This window comes from Centroberyx gerrardi, chromosome 13 (assembly GCF_048128805.1).
Source record: "Centroberyx gerrardi isolate f3 chromosome 13, fCenGer3.hap1.cur.20231027, whole genome shotgun sequence".
In the NCBI taxonomy this organism is placed as follows: domain Eukaryota; kingdom Metazoa; phylum Chordata; class Actinopteri; order Beryciformes; family Berycidae; genus Centroberyx; species Centroberyx gerrardi.
In genome coordinates this window covers 17,476,500-17,496,320 of record NC_136009.1, presented here as the reverse complement: position 1 = coordinate 17,496,320, position 19,821 = coordinate 17,476,500, and the positions used below count along the sequence as shown (strand labels likewise).

The following is a 19,821-nucleotide window of genomic DNA, read 5'->3' as shown; positions in this document are numbered from 1 at the left end:
CAGGTCGCAAATAATTACTGCTCTCACTCGCGCCCATTTTAATAGGGTAATAGATATTTCTGAAGCATGCTCCATCGCTATCTGTCCGCTTGCCTCTCTGCATTTCAAATGTGTGAAAGCAGTATAATCGGATTTCAAACATGATTAGTGGAAGCACTCCGACAGTTCCCCAGATGTTATAGGAGGGGGAGAGCGGGATATGGGTCACGTTGTAAGGTGGCTAAGTGGTAATTAATTTCTATGTTTGCACAGGAAACTTTTCAGTAGTTTGTCGGACTTGGCTACTTTGTAACCAAATCAACAGTCAGTAATTACAGGCAACAGTAAAGAAGAGACTTCAAGGGGCGTGACTATTCCACTGAAATTCCAGCTGTCATTCACTGACATTGACAGGTTTTACATATTGTTTTTCTGTTTTCTCTTCCTTCCTGCCTTGTTTTGTTCAAGGTTATTTTAACTTTCTCTGGCACTACTTCAGTCTTCTCAGTCTCTGGAGCAGCATAGGCAATTTGAGCCATCTGTGTGTTTAGTGTCTGGCTTGCAGGTACCATCCTCCTTTGTTTCAAATCTCATTCATTACAGCCGAGGGAGGATGGCAGATCCATTATGGAAGCCGGTGTGTCTGTGTGGGTGCATTTTATCAGGACATAAGAAGAGGTCTGCCATTTAAAGCGAACCAGCGCTCGTGGTGGGGGGGCTGCCGCAGTAGCCACACTAAAGCATTTTCAAACACTGGCTTAAAGGCATATCATCACATGTATTACTGGAGATATTTTAGGCTACAAAGAAAGTCATAAAAGAATGGATCCTTTGAATGAACACGCATTTAGAATTGGTATTAAATGACATTTGGAGAGTTTATTAGGTTTTGCAGAAAATGGCAGTCTGCCTTTATCATCACATCAAATTCCTTTTGTGCACACAAAATAGGAAGGGTCATCGGTCACCTACCATCCTATTCATTTCAGCTAGGCAATAAATAGCATTCTGCTATTCATTTGCTGTAACTCAATCGGTACACTATCAGGATTAGGGCTTTGATCCCCACAGGGGGCAGAGATACTTAAAATGTACGCACTCATGGTATTGTATGGTGCTTTAGACAAAAGCGTCGACCACATGGCATATGCTGTGTATTTACTGTATAGATGTGACCACTATCCAGTTCCTAAGCTAATTTAATTTCCTTTGCCAGGTCCAGGAAGTTGCCGTCCCTCCAGTCATGTCCAAGGATTTGAAGGAAATAGTGTTTCCATCGCGGCACACGGACAGCCAGCTCAAACGCATGAAGAGAGACTGGGTCATCCCCCCAATCAATGTCCCGGAGAACTCACGAGGCCCATTCCCACTGGAGCTTGTCCGGGTAAGACGCAGAGCGCGCTCACACACACACACACACACTGCTCACGACTTCAAAGAAAATGCTTTTTGGCTTGATATGACAACCTTGTAGCTCCCCATTGCCCCCAGCTCCCAGCTCCCACACGCTGGACCACAGACATCAGACTTGTGCCTTCAACAAAATGCTCCATATTTACCACACTTTGCTAAAGGTCAGGATTCTTTTTTCCTGCTGTATTATTGTTTATCTTTTCTTTCTGGGGCAGTCAGTACCAATGCAGCCTGGCATTATTTAGAAGCAGAGAGAAATCTAAAGTGTTCACCAGTGCGATGTTTCCCAGGTTGCCTGTTGAGATATTATATTCCTTTTATCATGGCTCAAGGACACACTCTGCCCCATTCATTTTGCTACCATTCCCTGGTCAAGGCAGGGTGTGGGTGGCTGACAGAGGACAAGCAATCCTTCTCATGTCAGTTAAGAAGTAGATCCTTTTTCAGCATAAGCTGACTTCCTGACTGAGTGCTAAGTCCTGTATATACCATTTGTATGTATTATATTTAATCCAGCCATATTATGGGGGATGTTTCTGGGCTTTATTGGATGATACCAGGATGAAGAAATAGTCTGTTTGCTCAGCACGGATCCAGGGTGTAGGCACAGAGGGTCTTGGCTTACAATGTGAAGAGGATAGACTGCCTAGCCAAGACAGAACTGCTTAAATACTGCACACACACACACACACGCACGCACACACACACACACACACACACACACTTCATGTGCAGTCCTTTACTCAACAGTATTGTTACATTGCATTAGTTTTAGCACTGTTTTGGATCTGTAATTAACACACACTTAATCCTGGCACAGATCCGATCGGACCATGACAAAAACCGGTCCCTAAGATACAGTGTGACAGGCCCTGGCGCTGACCAGCCCCCCACTGGCATCTTCATCATCAACCCAATCTCTGGAGAGCTGTCTGTCAACAAGCCCCTGGATCGAGAGCACATCTCCAACTTCCATGTAAGTCTGACACAACAGTAAAGACACACGCTGGTTTGAAAAGAAGAATGGAGGAGAACTCCCTTCAGTGATTTGCCTATATTTTGCAAATGGTTTTTCCAGCCTGCTTTATCAAGAAAAATGTGTTCTCTCTGGCTGTGCTGTACATTCCTGCCAATTGGCATGTGCTCAAGGATCATGTGCGGCCCAAACAACCCCCTCAGACTCAATAAAGACCGGGGCGTGATGGTGGTCTCCCAGGAAATCTGACTTATCCGTCTGAGAATTTAAAGGATTCGATTTGAGGCTTTTGAGTGAATTGAGTGTGTGTGTTAAATACATTAAGATAACCTCCAACTCCTAGGGCTGCTTTATTCACTAGCTATTTTTCCAACAAATTGCATTGGTCCTTAAACTATATAGTATTTAGCATAGAGTGCTATTCATTCATGTGCTTTAACACAATCAGGAAACTTAGTAGACATTAACCAAGGCGATACAGGCGGAAACTAAATGATTGATTTCAACAGATGTTTGTAATAGACTAGAAACAATTAGAAAGTCCACAGCGAATGTCTATCAAACCATTATTTATCTTTTACTGGGAGTTGCTGTGGGAAATATTTGCGCTTTACAAAAGCAGAGCTCCAGCCCTGCCTCCTGTCTCAGTCTCAGTAAAGAAGATGCTCTTAACTCTTTGGTCTGCTACATACAGTTAAGGACTTTTAGTGCTGGTTAATGGAGTTGATTGTCACAGCAATTTAGTGGGCAATTCGTCCGAGTATGTTTTTTTTATTGTATTCTTTTCTTTCTCTCTGCACACTTGAGATAATAATTGCCCTTGTCTGTTTGCAAATGCCTGGTTTGCTTGAACAGGACTACAGTCCAAATTTGTTTATATATGGGTTTTTTTCCCCAGCTGAGAGCTCATGCAGTGGACCTGAACGGCAACCAGGTAGAGAACCCTATTGACATTGTGATCAATGTCATCGACATGAATGACAACAGGCCAGAGTTCATCCATCAGATCTGGAACGGGACCGTCCCTGAGGGCTCCAAGCCAGGTAAGATCCCAGACGAGGCCAGGCCCAGTAGGAGCAGCGGATCAGGTGTAGCCTGCTGCCACGCTTTTAGCAGATCAAACAGCATTGATGGCATTCCTGGGGTGGCCACTTTGTTAACTTGGCTACTGTTAAGTATCGAAGCGATCTATGCCATTTTAACATCACAACAAAGTACCTTGGTTGTACTGTATATATTACAAAGCTTTAAATCTGGTGGAGTTCAATACAGCACAATTCACTCTACTTTGAATATGTTCTGATTGCAGATGAGAAGTGCAGTAGCATTAGATAACTGATAGAGAGAGAGAGACAACAAACTGTGTCTGTGTTGCTAAAAATGGTTAAATGGAGTATTTGCATCTTGTCTCTATCTTGTCTCTGTCTATCCCCTAGGGACGTTTGTTATGACGGTAACGTCTGTTGACAAAGACGACCCGAAAACAGCTAATGGGATGCTGCGTTACAAGATCCTGTCTCAGAATCCCGAGAGTCCGACCTCCAATATGTTCACCATCAACAATAAGACAGGAGGCATCATTACAGTGGCAGCAGGCCTGGACAGAGAGGTGTGTCTCACTTTTTCTTTCTTGCTTTCTATCTTTCTTTGTGGCTGTCTTTCTGCCTGACTTTCTTTCAGTTTGCCTTTCTGTGAATGTCTGTCTATGATTTTATCATAGAGAGACATAGTCCTAAACACCCTTCCCTCTCCTCTCCTCTCTCTCAAATACTGTTTTTGAATGCAGCCATATAAAAATCATATTGCACTGGCATTTAAGTTACACTCTCATTAGCACAGCCATCCATTACATGAATTCATTTTCTTCTTTCCTTTGCCGCTTGTTGCAGTTCTACATGTGTATCAACATATCTCTATGTTTACATAAATGAGCCGTGCATTTTTTTAAAATATGAAGACAAAATAGAGCTTTTTGCTAATATCCAGACCTAATAAGAACTAATGAGCCACACTGAATGTTGCTGATTACCAACGCTAAATGAGAAGTAGAAAAGGACTCAGCCGCTTCACACTTATTTACTCTTATGTGGAGGTACCATGCATCATTGAGCAGCTAAATGTTTATGGTATGTTTAGAAGCTTTACTTCTGTGTTCTTTTTCTCTCTTTCCTGTGCTATAAATGGTAGCACTCTTTCATTTAATTGGATGGCATGGCTGTCTGAGAAATTAAAAAAAAAGAAAAGAACTAAATAAATATATAAAGCTGGAGCCAGTTGGTGCAATTCTAGTGAGGGCAATCTGGCTAGGTGGCTGCTCAATCACTTCCGCCCTGGGGCCGCTGTTTTATGTCCGCCAGTTGCCACCATGAAAGTAATTTGCCCGATTCTCATTACCTAGCAACTGGTCCGTCACCTGAGTGGCTTTTAATGTGAAAGGAGTCATTTGTTAGCTTCATGATGGTGTACATAGTAGAGGTGTGAGTTTCACACATGCATTCAGAAACTCACATCCTCCCCCCATAGGGAATAAATGGGAACATATTACTTAGAGAGCCACCATTAGTCATCGCAATTAGGAAGCTAGCCAGATCTGATTTGAATCATATTAGGTCAACAGCATTATACTGTATATGTGTACATATATATATATATATATATATATATATATATATATATATATATATATATATATATATATATATACACATCCATATTCTCCAAACATGGCTGTGCCATTGTTATTGTTGTAAGGTATATGAAAAGTGTTTTAATTCTGCTACTGTTTCTCTTCCCTTCCCCTCCAGAAAGTGCCTCAGTACACGCTGATCATCCAGGCCACTGACATGGAGGGCAACCCCATGTACGGCCTCTCCAACACAGCCACTGCTGTCATCAGAGTCACTGACATTAACGACAATCCACCAGAGTTCACTGCTGAGACGGTAAGAAACAAACTCATATCTGTGACCTCAACACGGTAATCTTAGCTAAAGCACCAGAAAGACCCCATTTTCACCCCAGCGTGGCTATATGCACTCAACCGTCACTTCTGCTCACTTCCTCAGTTCTGCTTGCCCAGCATTTCTGAAGTCATACAGACATACAAGTAGCCAGCCATGCGTAAACTGTTATATTCCCCCATCCAAATGTTGACACATGCAACTACTGAGATGGCGAGTCGACCAGAGTGAAGGAGGCACTTAGAGTGCTTGTGAATCACTGAAATGTCTAATGCTGTTGTTGTGCTATCAGGGGAGGAAAGGGAGTGAGATGACCATGACGACATGATAAGTTGCCGTAGATGTCTATTTACTTGGGATCGGTCCTGCTGGGCTCTGAAGCAGAGCTCGGTGTATTTTCTGCTGCCGCAGCAGTATCACTAACAGCTCGCTGTTCTGTACGTTCATGGTTTATTCATGCAGTTCTTCGGTGAGGTGCCTGAGAACCGTGTGAATGTCATTGTGGCCAACCTGACGGTGACTGACAAGGACCAGCCCAACACGCCAGCCTGGAATGCCGTCTACAAAATCACCGGGGGCGACCCCACCGGCAGGTTCTCTGTGCCCACTGATCCCACCACTAACGAGGGCCTGGTAACCGTCGTCAAGGTAAGGCTGCCCCTCCAAACTCCACCCCTGTATCCCCTGGGAGATGCTTACCTTGAATACATAGTACATACACAGAAGTCCAAACCCTTAAGATGAATAGTTTATAGCACTTGTTAGTCCGCTACACTGCACAGTATGTATGCTATACTAAGCTGTGCTGCAGGTCAATAATTTCTGTTTTCCATAAAGTATGGATTGAGTGGCAGAGGGGCACAGATCGGCCCACATCCATGCGCTTGTCTCATGTGATGCCGGCTGCATTTTGAAAAAAACTTAAATGATGTGGCTATCCATTAAGATCTGGCAATTACACCATATGGCGGGAGTGTATTTTGCAGCCAAACTAAAAAAGTCTTCTGCTTAGCCTATGATGAATTAGCAGATGACTCCTTCATCTTTGCCCTCTCAGTTTAACAGCTTAGTAATCTCGGTAATGGAGTCAAGTAATTTATTTTGTGGTTAGATAGATATTTCAGAAATGCTTTAAAGTACATTTGACTTGAATGTTGTTAGATGTAATGTTGTGTTAAGCCCCCCTCAGTGGGCTGAACAGACTCTGTCCCACAGCCCAACTCTAAGAGGACAATACTGATAAAACAGAAAAAAACCAATCAATCAATCAATTCATGCCACTGAAATTACGAAATTATTGCAAAGCTTCATTTTCCGATGATGATTACTTACTGTTATCTGTCAACAACGAGTTGACTGTTGGCTTGTGTTCATTTTCTTCTGTTTAATTAACTTTGCTTTTTTATTGTGCATTTTGATGTGTCAATATATATTGTCTGTTTTTGTTTTCTAGCCTATTGACTACGAAATCAGCAGGACGTATGTACTGACGGTGGAAGCGAAGAACGAGGTTCCCCTGGCCAGAGGCATCCACTCCCCTCGCCAGTCCACCGCCACTGTCTCCATCAGGGTGATAGATGTCAATGAGAGCCCCTACTTCGAGCCCAACCCCAAACTCATTAAGCTGGAGGAGGGAATGATGCCCGAGTCCACGCTGACCACCTTCACTGCCCAGGACCCCGATCGCTTCATGCAGCAAAGCATCAGGTACATAATGAAAAGAACAGCAGGAGGGCGAGTACATAAAGTCAAGTCACAAAGTACAGCCTAGTGGAAAAATTATGCATCTTCAAAGGGAACAACAAGAGTCCAATTCACAGGCGCAGAACGTTTAACAAATTTCAGCCTCATAAACTTCCTCAGGTGGTGCTCACTACTCACAGATAATCCCTTACAGAAAATTCAGCATAAAGTTGAATGTTGTTTGAGGTCTAAATGAATGGTAAGGATTATGAATTATTGTTTAAACCTCTCTCTTTTTTTTGTCTTCTCTCAGATACTCCAAACTGTCGGATCCAGCCAACTGGCTGAGGATTGACCCTAACACCGGTCGTATCACAACAATTGCCATTCTGGACCGAGAGTCGTCCTATGTGAAGAACAGTTTGTACAATGCAACATTCCTGGCTACAGACAGCGGTACGTAACCGTTCAAGTGGGATTGAAGCTGCCAAAAATACCTTGTTTGAGTTCCTGTGATGCACTGGCTGCATGTTTTAGGTGTTTTTATCCAGGCTCTCACACTAGCACTCACTAGCACCTAACCCAGGCATATTACTGGAGCATTGGAACAGATAATGCTGCCTTTTTGAAAGGTAGCCTAGAAGGTACCAATGTATCCTGCCTTTCGAAGGTCAATCTTCCACTCAGCTCCAGACTACTTTTGTGATGTTTTGTACAAGGCAGTAGTGCACAAATGCACAGAATCTGTAAAAAACTGCTTTCCCTTACTGACACAAAAGCAGCCTCCATGCTTGAAGGTCAACCTTGTACCAGGCACTTGGCACGTCTGGTACAGTGACCACCTTAGTTGAAGGTTAATGTGCTAGCAATCCCAGAACCAGCCAGCATGTGGATATATTCACCTCTTCCCTGCACTGGCAGGATTTACCTCTGTTCAGGTTTACCCTGTTCTACGGACCATATCTCAGGCCAATAGGCTTAAAAACTCTACCAATAAAGAGGTTTCTCAGCATTAATGGGTCAGGATTGGATGACTAGCTCCTTTGAGCGTGGCCTGAATGGTAAAAAAGCCTCTTAGCTCGGTGAATACATAGAGGAGCCTGAGAGGAGCGACAGTGGGCTCTGTTTGTCTGCTTTAGTATTCCCATCCCGTGTCCTTCGTCAGGAAGACGTTCTTCAGACACACACTCACACACACACACTACCCAAATGTTCTGATATCTCTCTCTTTCTGTCTCCCTCCTCATTTGAGATTAGATTCTCAGATCAGTATGCAGTTTGGATGGGGTTTCTCCCACTAGAGCAAATAGCTGCGCAGAGTGCCCTATTTTAGCATGAGACCAAGAGAATAAACTTTATGCTTTGCTTTTCTGTTGACTGCATAATGGTTGTATGTAATGAATGAGAGTGGGCATTTCAATAGTATAAAACCCTATCCATATGTAGATTTTTAAAAATCAATATTCTCATAAATATTTATGCTGTGCTGTATGTGTGTGTGTGGGTGTGCGCTCATTTTTATTTTGTCCCATCTAGGTGTGCCTCCAGCAAGTGGCACTGGAACTCTCCAGATCTTCCTGCTGGATATCAACGACAACGCTCCACGCGTGTTCCCCCAGGAGACGGAGGTATGCGAGAAGCCAGAACCGAATGCCATCAACATCACTGCACTGGACGGAGACCTGAACCCCAACGCTGGGCCATTCGCCTTTGAGCTGGCCCATAAGCCCTCAGACGTTAGGAGAAACTGGACCATCACAAGACTCAGTGGTAAGCTAAGCACACTGCAACAGGTAGCATGGGTTAGCTTCCTCTTTTTGAACAGCGATTTCCTATATAATATAAGAAGTCCCCAGATTTTTTCACATCAAGGACCCCAGAATAGATTCACATTAGGCTACATATGCATTTGATCAAATTTTGTCCCAGGGATCCACCATCTGGGGAGATGTTTGTTGCTAAATATGATTTTCATCCTTTGGGCAGCACTGGCCTATATTTCTTTGTATTTGCTATTGGAAAAGCAAAAAATTGTGAATAAACCTTTTAACCAATTGGTGGCATTCATTGATTAGATTGTTGAATCATTGATTAACAGGAAAGCTGGAAAATCAGTAATGTTACGGATATCATTCAACAGTATATTGGTTCGAAAAGTACTAAAGTACTTTGTTGTGATCTTGACATATCGTCAACAGCAGTCAGGAAATTAGTGTGAATAGCACACTGCATAGGGTCAAGTACAGCTGGGACCCACTAGACAATGTTCTCCATATAATATTAGCCTTACCAAACAGTCATTAATTGTTTATGCTAATTGGAAACACAAATATGGGTGGAAGGACTCATTTATTGTGTGTTAGCGATTAGAGTTGAAACGCAGTGAATATATCTTAACAGGATAATAGGCATATGGATTATAGCAGCTGGGAATTTAGCCTAAGCAGCATTATCAAAAGGTATTCAGTAGATTTATAAGCTGCAAATCTAAATCCTGACCGTATTTTGGATTAGATATGCTGACGCAACTTCCAGGTAGGAATTCACGCTGCATATTTGTGGTAATAAGGTCATAATCTTACTGTGAACATAGTCCATACAAATGACTGCATTTGGAGTTTTGATATAATCCCCTCTATGGAAAATGTTTTCTCAGGCTTCTCTGCTGAAGAAACATGGCATTATTGTATTTTTAAGCACAATAGTAACACTAAAGTGCCTCTTTCCCTCCGGACTCGCCACTTCATACTTATTTGCTCTGACAAGGAGGCAACATGCATCACTGAACAGTTAAATGTTGCTTTTTCCTCGCTCATCTCTCTCTCTCTCCCCTCCCCACCTCTGTCTCTCAGGTGACTATGCCCAGTTGAGCCTGAAGATCGGCTTTCTTGAAAGCGGCATCTATGAGATCCCCATCATCATCACAGACTCAGGCAACCTGCCCATGTCCAACACCTCCTACCTGCGGGTCAAAGTGTGCCAGTGCGACATCAACGGAGACTGCACCGACCAGCAACACATCATGGCCGCCGGTCTGGGCACGGGTGCCATCATCGCCATCCTCCTCTGCATCATCATCCTCCTGAGTGAGTGTCTCACTGCCCCCTCCAGACAGCATGCCACACTAACACACACACAGGGATTATAAAGACAGCTAAACATCATCCGAGATACCACTAGATTACTGCAGGATTACCAAAAAGATAGCCCTGATCAGGCCCCCGTCCAAGCTCTAAAACACGGGATCGGATTACATTTGTATGAAAATATGTAAGTTATTATGCCTTGTAATTTGAGATCCTCTTTCTCTCTCCCTCTTTCTCGCTCTCTCTCATCAGTTCTCGTGCTGCTGTTTGTGGTGTGGATGAAGCGTCGCGATAAGGAGCGTCAGGCCAAGCAGCTTCTCATTGATCCTGAGGACGACGTGAGAGACAACATCCTCAAGTATGATGAGGAAGGTGGAGGAGAGGAAGATCAGGTAGAGTGGTGTGACACACACACACGGCTGGGGAACGATAAGGAATCAACATTGATAAAATCTTAATGACTCTTTCTTAATGACTCTCTAAATGATTTCATTTAAGATTCCCTTATTGGTTGCTTTCTTATATATTACCATTACCATTGTAGCACCGCAAAAATACCAAATCTGAAACTGAATTAATTAAAATACTGCTTCCAATCCCAACTTGGAAGGAATAAAAAAATATGAACTGCTCATACATACAGTTTTATAATTCTGTTACTTATAATAATACCCTTACTTCCAAACTGACTCCAACCGCCAAAACTGTCTACACATCACACAACTGTACACTGTGTGTGAGGTTGTGACATGAGGAGAGTGTGTGTTCTCAGTTGGGTAGGAAAGTGTGTGTTTAGTTCTCTTCTGTGCAGCACATGAGCAGTTTCCTTAGAGGAAAAACTAGACAAAGAGGACAAACTAGACTCTTTTTTCCATCTGTTGTTTCTAATGTTTGCCATGCTCGCTATGCTGCTGTACGTTTGAGCTACGACAACGGCTCCTGTGTTGTGAAGAACTGAAACAAACACACTCTGCTTTCTTAGCCTCCCTACGTCTCAGTTCACACACACAGCAGACCGTGGAATAATGGGGAGTGAGACAATTTCATAGCGAATTAAAAATTGCACATTTTCTCTTTTTTTCAAAAACAAGCTGGAAAGTAGCTGGGAATTGAAGATGGGAATCGATAAGGTTAAACGTGTTTCGATCCAGCCGATTCTGGAAATATTGGACCTGGTTCCTCAGTGGAACTGGGTCCTACACACATACACACACACACACTTAATACTCCACACAATAGAAATGCTAGAACAAGCTAGGCCACAGGGCATCTATAATGGTACATCTCCATACCACCCTATTCAGACTGCTGATCAGGAGCACACACATATACACAGACACACACACATACACACAAATTCAATTGTCCTAATGACCCCTTGTTAGCAGAACGGAATCATTTCATAAAATGGGCAGCAATATAACAAATGGGCTATTTTCTTGTTGCTGGCTGAAGTGGTCCAGTGGCTCAGGTATGGCAGGAATGAGTGGGAGACCCCAGTCCGACCCAGCTCAGTGCTAAATTAGCCTCAGAGACTTGTAATTGGAAAGCTGATGTCATTTAGAGACAGACATCTGCTGTGGCGTAATAATGAAGCTCTGTCTAAGGTAACAATATGACTGGAAAGCCATTACACATCTGCCAGTGATTAGGCAGGAGGGAGAGCAGGCACTTGTGTACACACACACAAACACACAAAACACATAAAACTCGCACAAAACACAGTTGGTGATTTTGAAACTGTTGTGAAACAGACCTTGTTGAAAAGGAAACTGTTGCATGATATAACACCCCTCACAGGCAAAGGAGCGGGCGCGCAGATTTATTGAGGGAAAACGAGCTTCCATTTTGAGTGGTGCAGAGGAGGGCAGGGCGCCAGGAGAAAATGGTCTTGTCTGTGGAATCGGGGAGTCAGTGTTGGGTAAAAAATGGACCTGACTTTCCCAGCGATGTGGTCTTTATAATGCCCACCTCTGTTCTCCCTATCTCCCGCTGGGGAGGAAATTGAAGTGTCAGACCATTGGTCGCTCTCCGAGTGTATGATTTTAGTTGCTGCTGCCATTGCCCTGGTTTGTATTGGTTTGTGAGGCACTCGTTTTGTCAAGAGCAGACAGCTGATCAGGCCGGGCTCGCCAGACATAGAAAAAGTAATGCAGAAATAATGTCAAATTGCTAAAGCTGTTGTGCAGACGTTTGTGGGTAGAAAAAATACTCAGCACGGAGATGAGTCCCTCTTCAAATGACTTCACAGTAAAGTGATGCACATTAACCCCAGATGATGTGGTTTTGGAGGCATGCTTTGAAAAAAAGTTTTTTGTTTTTTTATAATAAATGACTCACAGTTTTGTTGTAAAAATCAAACCTCTTTATACAGAAACTATACAAGTCTCTTTTATTTGTCACTAGAAATATAGAGAAGTTTCACTTGTTGGAGGAACTGCAGGGCGACACTTCAAACTGAATTTTTCACCTTATATTTCAAGTGAAGTTTCGGGCTTCAAACTCTCCCCTGGCATGATGAATTCACTCAGTTCTGTTGTTTAGTTCCTCAGCCGCGTCTCTCAAAGGGTGACGTGCATGAGGCTGTGGAGCGTCCGGTCTCCAGTGTTTGAATGTGGGTCATGCGTGCCACGGGCAGCGATGTCACTAGGCCAGTGCATGTGTGAAGAGTCGATTCCCTGAAGGGGCTGGTATGTCATTGGACGTTTCTGCCTAGTTCAGCCATTATAAGGCTATGTTGCAACTGCTGTCACTAACTCCTGGCCTCTAGTGAGACCCTATGGAAGGTCACACAGCGGTCTGCCTGAAATGGACCAGAGATGACAGACAGCTTCCTGCGTGATGTGTGATGACCATTGTTCTTCTCCAGCCAGCTTGAGGGTTGCTTTTATTCCCCATGAAATCAAATTACACATGAATAATCAATGTGTTTGTTTTGGATTTGAGATGATACTTATTAGTGTGAAATTGAGTAGGTGTTTGTCAAGTGCCTGCGCGCTCGGTTGTGTTTGTGTGTCGGGGTTGTTTGTGCATCATCACAGGGTTTATATTTATTCTCATGTTTATTTTTATATCAGTGTCTGCGGCTTTTTTTTTTTTTTTTTTTTTTTTTGTTCTGGTGAGTGTGTGTGCGCGCGCATCTGTGTGTGTAGGTACATGTGCAACTGAGCAAAGACAATTTTGAAGGGGGATATTAGAGATGGATGGATTACCGAAAATCTTCTAAAGAGGGACAATCCATCATACACGCTTATTAGGCACACACCCTGATTCTCAGATGGCATTTTCTCTATCATATCTGCTCTGTCACCATGATGCCATCCAGTCCATTCAGCTTAACTCTGCACTTCACCACAGCTCATCTCTCTCTCTTTCTATGTCTCTGTCTCTCTCTCTCTCTTTCTCTCTCTCTCTTTCTCCTCCTATTTCCCTGCCCATGACTTTGCACAAACTGCGAGCCATTCAGGTTGCCTTGGTAATGTTAATAGGATTAGCAATGGCTTATGCATATCCACCATCCCGTGTCTGGGCACTGATTAGAGCAAAACAGTCGCCTGCACTCCCTTCCTGCAGCACACCTCGCAAGTACAAACACCCTGCGACTTATGATTTGGTCCTTAGCGTGGACCCCCTCAATGTTGGCTCTTTTAAATGCATCAAATTGTCCCTGAGCTTGTGCTTCACAAACAAGCAGATTAAAGTTTTCCCTCATCCTCCTGTACTCTCCGCTCAGATTAAACACTGCTTTCTAACTTCGAAACCTTTACCCTACACAAGTAAACTTTTCTCTTCCTTGTATACCATCATCTGATATTGAAGAAAGTGTGTGTCTGGGTGCGGTTCGGGGTTGTGTTCATGCCAAGCCCTTCCATCAAGCTAGTTTGGGGTCTTGGTCTTGTTCCCTGCTAACTCCCATCTGTCTCTCCGCCCCCCCCCCCCCCCCCCCCAGGATTACGACCTGAGCCAGCTCCAGCAGCCGGACACGATAGAGCCCGATGCCATCAAGCCCGTCGGTATCCGCCGTATGGACGAGAGACCCCTCCACCCCGAGCCACAGTACCCCATGAGGTCAGCAGCACCCCACCCTGGAGACATCGGAGACTTCATCAACGAGGTAAAAATACCAGCCGGCACCGACACAAACACACACCTGTGTATGAGACAGAGTTATCGAAAGAACTCCCAATTGTTTTCCTGTATGGTGAATGCAAATCAAAAGGAAACGAGCTGAAATGAAAGGATCAGTGCCGTTCATTTTCAACTTTGAATGACTTTTCTTATGACAAAGTCGTATCTAAATAAACAATTTGATTCATATGAAGCAAGTTTAATATCTCGTGGCTGTGCGCTCTCCTGTAAGCAGAGAAAGGGAGTTTAAATTGAATCAATTATTATCCAACTTGTTTTCATCATTTCTCAGCAGCAGGAGAACATTTCTCATCTCGCACATATCGGTTCAGACATGTACCAAGTCAGAAAAAGTACATGATACTAACTCACTAAGATATAATTGTTTTTCTCCTCACTTTCCACCAAAAGAAGAGCAGAGTTATAGATGTGTCGGCATAGAAATAGGGGATGAGAGGAGCAATACATTGGCTTTCCGTAGAAATGCGCTGTTCAACGCGCCCTCGTTTGCCTGAGGCCATCATTGACTCCAGCATGAAGGGAGAATGTAAAATGAAAAGAACGGTCATGTATTTTTCACCAGCTCCAACAGACACGAGTTTCACAGCATTACAAATGGAGTCCTCTCACAGTTTTTGGATCGCTCCCATGTTTTTAGATTAGAACTTGCCCTTTCAGCTCTGCTTCTCCCCCACCATATATCTCCCAGCCCCCACTCATTTTCTCTCACCGACCATCTTCAACACACCTAATACACTTGTCATAACAGCTGATATTGAGTGAGATTGAATGTTTTTTACTGTTCTATAAAGAATGCAGTGCAAAAACACGCACCATTCTTCATCAGACTGGTTTTTACATGTTTTTTTTTCTTCCCCCCCCCTCCTTGCGAGACCCTCAGGACGTTTCAAGTCTGAGCATCCTGACCCAGAAATTCACATTGCAGCCAGGCAATGTCGGTCTGTTTTTAGTCCCAGATTTGAATGTCGCTAAAGCTCAGTCATGGTAGATCCGCCGCTTACATGGAGCTGGAATCTGACCTGACCAATAAGGGCTAGCTGCCAGAGGAGCTGGCTGGGAGGGAGGGAGGGAGGGAGGGAGGGCTCTGATCTTCAGCCTAGACTGTGCACACAACCCCATGCCCCTCCTGCCTTTGGCTCTTAATTAAATAAGAGGGACGGAAAAAATGAAGCATAGGTTTGGCATACGGACTTTAACCTCTCAGAGGGGCAAACAAAAGTCTATTATTCAACTCGTAGTCTGTTCCCACAGAGGGGGGTAACATTTAGTACATTAGCACCAACCTGACACAGCCTTCCTTGGTCACAGGTAGACGGGGAGGTCACACATTGCCACAGAGGCAGACAAAGATGAAGTGATTGCATTCATTGTTTTATGTAGCGCCTTGTTTCAAATGGACTTCGACGCCTTGGCAAGGACGTCTCTGAATGGGGACGCTAGTCAGTTTGATCACAGATCTCTATTGTTATCCATGTGAGTGATGCCAGAAACATGAATTGAGGACAGTTCACTATTTGACTAAGAGAGGCGATTGTCTCCAGCACAGTGGATGACTCAGTTTTAATGGAATCAAGGGGGTGAGCTGTGTGATTGACTAACCTTATGAAAACGCCGGTGGGGTGTTGGTTCTAGACGGAGGGGGCTATAACCAGCAGAGCAGTGATGGTTGTAATTGTAATGAACGATCCATCTGTCATATTTCGCACCAAATTATCAGCACCACAGCCCAGAGCAAACATTTAACGAAGGCTAACAAGTGGAAAATAATCACTAAGTGCCCAGGCACTTTATTTCAATCCATCTTTTCATTTGAGAGCATTGCAGTGCTATAACGGCAGGGCAGAGGAACCTATAAATCTTTGACAAGTTCCCAATGAGCGGAGGTTTCGTTTCTCCGTGTGTTGTTGCTCTGCTTCTTTAATTCAGTTATTATTTGTTAGGTGTCCTCAGTTGTGGTGATAAGAGAGAGGAACCAGATCCAAAGCGGTTCATGGCCAAAGCACATCTCCACCGCTAGATTAGCAATCCATCAAGTCTCCCGAGTCCTGTTAAGGAATGAGGCTGGAAATCAATAGCAATCCATAAGGACCTCTCATGACGCTATGAGGGCTTCTGGGAATGTTAAGCACAATCTTCAAAATGGAAACACGCCCACCTCCCAGAGCCGCAAGATAACACATACACACACGCATGCGCGCCCACACACACATGCTCCTCTCATCCCTTCCACAGTCGCGGTCAGTGCTTACTCCTAGTTTTGCACAAATATGAAATATTAAAGATCCTGTTGCCATCCAGACAGTAGATGTGTCAGTGGCAGAGTTTTGCTGCCTGTGCAAGACTTTGAGCAGAGAGGATGGGAGGCCAGACACCGGGGTCAGAGGGGGGAAGGGGCTGCCTCATCTGGGGAGAGGATTCCAGTGATCTGAGGCTGCTGGTCATGCTCAATCTTGGCTTTTGATCAAGTACGGGATAATCCTCCATCCCAGAAACATCAGGAGAATCCCCACCAAAACACAGTGGAAAACTCGCATGAACATTAGAGCCTGATTAATCCGGACAAGGACCTGATTTCCTGAACATGTACAGAGGGAGAGCCGCTGACTGGGTTCAGAATAGATTAGCCTGTTTGGGTGGAAGCGGTGGGGGCGGCGACGTGTTGTTGATATGAGTCACTTTCCCGTGTGCGGACGTGGGATTAATCTCCTCATCTAACTGTGTTTTTATTTCCTTGTGCGCAGGGACTTAAGGCGGCAGACAACGACCCCACCGCTCCTCCCTACGACTCCCTGCTGGTGTTCGACTACGAGGGCAGCGGCTCCACAGCTGGCTCCCTAAGCTCCCTCAACTCCTCTAGCAGCGGGGGTGACCAGGACTACGATTACCTCAACGATTGGGGCCCTCGCTTCAGAAAACTGGCAGACATGTACGGCGGAAGCGACGACTAGGACACACAGCCTCCACCCCCCCACCCCCCCCCCCCCGCCCATATTGAAGGATGAGAGAGAGAGAAAAAAAAATGATGAAGAAGGAGGAAAAAAAAAAGGAAAGATTTCTTTTTTTTCCCCTGTTGATGGACGTGGACAGCTTCTGATATACCGATATTCCCCGACAGAGTGATGGAACTATGACAGAAAAGAAACAAAAAATAAACATGATTCTGAAATTTTTTCAAAAACAACCAACCTAGGCTTATTGTTGTAGTCTACGCATACATATGCTTGTTGAAGGCTTAGGCATAGGCTGTGGTCCAGTTTTGGAGGAGATGGGAGGGAACATTGGTGGACTGTCACCGTTTGGATCGTTGGTATTGAATGCGCTCAGTTACACTTGAATTTCACAGTACAGAAGCACTGGGATATAATGTGCCTTTTTGTACATTTTTTTGGATCTGAATGATTAGTTTTATGTTCAAGGCTTTAATGGTACTGACTTTTGGAGTGATTTCAAACATAAAAAAAGTATGTTACACTATGGTATGCTTCTACATGCTTTTTTTCTTTGGTTACACAATGCTCCTGTTTGTTGGAAAGGATTATTTAAATAAACTACAAAGATGAAGAAACGATGAAGGATTCTTTGTTAGCTTGGATGGGAAGAAACAATTAAGAACAGCACTGTACAGTACGCTAGACTTCTAGACTTTTTCACTAAAAAAATTAAACTTATGCAGCTGGTTGCAAATAAAGGGAGTTATGAATCATACTTTTGTAGCAGAATAAGTTTTTTTTTCTTTATTTCTGAAGTGATGTAGTATTTTACAAAAAAACAACTGTTTTGGTCTAATCCATGTACACTTCATTTGCCTTAGTCATCATCTGATATTTTCAACTTTTACTTCACTGTAAAAAGATGTGTGTACATAATGTTTTTTTTTTTTTCTTTATCTTTTCTTTTGATGTAGTATATGAAGAAGTGCAAAAAGTTCCAAACTTGTAAATGTATAATTTGGACTACAAATTAAAGTTTTTTGCATGTTTTTATCTTTTCACAACAACAAAAATGAGAACTGTTGTTTCCAAAATTTATTTACAAAGTGAAAAAAAAATAAAAATCCGGGTGACATTAAATGTGTAGAAGTTAAGAGAGTTTTTTGTATAAAATATGGATAAAAAAACATCTGACCAAAAAAAAAATAGAAAAAAATAGCGATCTTGTCAGCACAACTGTTTGAATTTGTACCAAAAAGGGGGGTGGGATGGTATGACATGGTAGGCACTAATTACTGAATCAGCTTTAAGACTGGGAAAGGTTTTGGACTTAAGCCTTGTGGATAACCATATGTACTGGAATACAAATTATACATCTCTGACCCCAACCATCCAAATAAAATGCTAATTTTGGAGCTAACAACTGCCTCTTTATTTGTTTTTTTCCTCAAACTCAGCATTGTTTCAGAGGCTTAATTAGATTATGAACTGTGCAATCTATCTCGCAGGACAATAGCTGTAAACAAAAAACAGTTAATTGTACATTTTTTTACCAGAGGGGAAGAATAAATCATTTCTACCATTATTTATTATCAGTTTGTTGTTTGCACACATTGTATAGCAATACATGCTAAGGGCTCATACAAATCCATAGATGATAATTTGTGTGGCTGGAAGCTAAGAAGAAAACAATGAGCTCGTTTCTGCAGCGCTATCTGTGTGTCTCTAAGCTAACTGAAGGTCAAAAGGCCATGGCAACACCAAATCCATCCAGCGCCCGGCTGCTAGCAGGGATTTGGAGCGTACAGTACAGCGGTCCAGAGTGGACTTGACCTCGAGATGGAGGATGCCCCCAAAAACTGGCCCCAGGGACTCTGCATGTATCTGGACTCCTGGGACAAGTGGAGGGGTGAAAAGGCGTATGAGGATTGTGTGTGTGTGTGTGTGTGTGTGTGTGGAGTGGTGGCAGCGGTAACGATCTGCTCCAGCGGTCACGTGCGAACCGTCTTTCGGATGCTGAAAGTCACAGAACGTCAGCCGTTTAGCCTTCACCTGCCCTTCCCCCTCCTCCGCTCCCCTCCCCTCCCCCCCCCCTCCCCCCTCTGCTGCTCTGGGACTCCCACTTGACGGAGCCACCGCTCGCACCCGGCTGAATAGATGTGGACATGGCTTATTAATTCAACCAAATTAGACAGGAGCAAGTTTGCTTTTGTAGTCCTCGCACAAAACACAATGAATGGCTATTATAAATCACCGCTGAACCATAGTTGCCTTTTGTTTTTCCAACTGGTGTAATTAGCTGGCCTGTGTTAATCAATTCCCCATACCGCTCCAAAATATCAGTATATTTTCATACTTCCCCCACTTACATGACCTGAGGAGTTCTTCTTCTGAGTTGTTTTCAGACGGCCTTGTCCGGTACGTATCACTTATCTCAGAATGTGCTTAGCCACGCACTCCATTTCCCAGAAGAAACACAAAATTTGATGTTGCCAAGTCAGATGTACCGCTAAACAACAAACCGCCTGACCCGGAGGGGGATTTTTCAACTGAAGCTGAGTCAGATTCACCAAAGGTCACTTCCTTTAACTTTGATGTTTTCAATGTGGTTCCTGTGGTTCCTTTTCCCTAATATAAGGGAAAAG

The 19,821-nt window shown here is 43.6% G+C and overlaps 1 protein-coding gene across 1 annotated transcript in view; it reads left to right on the top strand.

The window, feature by feature from the left end:
- cdh2 (cadherin 2, type 1, N-cadherin (neuronal)) overlaps positions 1-17,208 on the top strand; it is a 55,797-nt gene extending 38,589 nt beyond the window's left edge. The window contains exons 4-16 of the mRNA XM_071917003.2: positions 1,196-1,363; positions 2,213-2,368; positions 3,267-3,411; positions 3,805-3,977; positions 5,173-5,310; positions 5,791-5,976; positions 6,782-7,035; positions 7,325-7,467; positions 8,548-8,781; positions 9,864-10,097; positions 10,350-10,489; positions 14,047-14,211; positions 16,988-17,208. Coding sequence (XP_071773104.1) covers positions 1,196-1,363; positions 2,213-2,368; positions 3,267-3,411; positions 3,805-3,977; positions 5,173-5,310; positions 5,791-5,976; positions 6,782-7,035; positions 7,325-7,467; positions 8,548-8,781; positions 9,864-10,097; positions 10,350-10,489; positions 14,047-14,211; positions 16,988-17,194 — 2,343 coding nt within the window. The 3' untranslated portion in view covers positions 17,195-17,208. The remainder of the gene's footprint in view (positions 1-1,195; positions 1,364-2,212; positions 2,369-3,266; positions 3,412-3,804; positions 3,978-5,172; positions 5,311-5,790; positions 5,977-6,781; positions 7,036-7,324; positions 7,468-8,547; positions 8,782-9,863; positions 10,098-10,349; positions 10,490-14,046; positions 14,212-16,987) is intronic.
- The last annotated feature ends 2,613 nt before the right edge of the window (positions 17,209-19,821 follow it).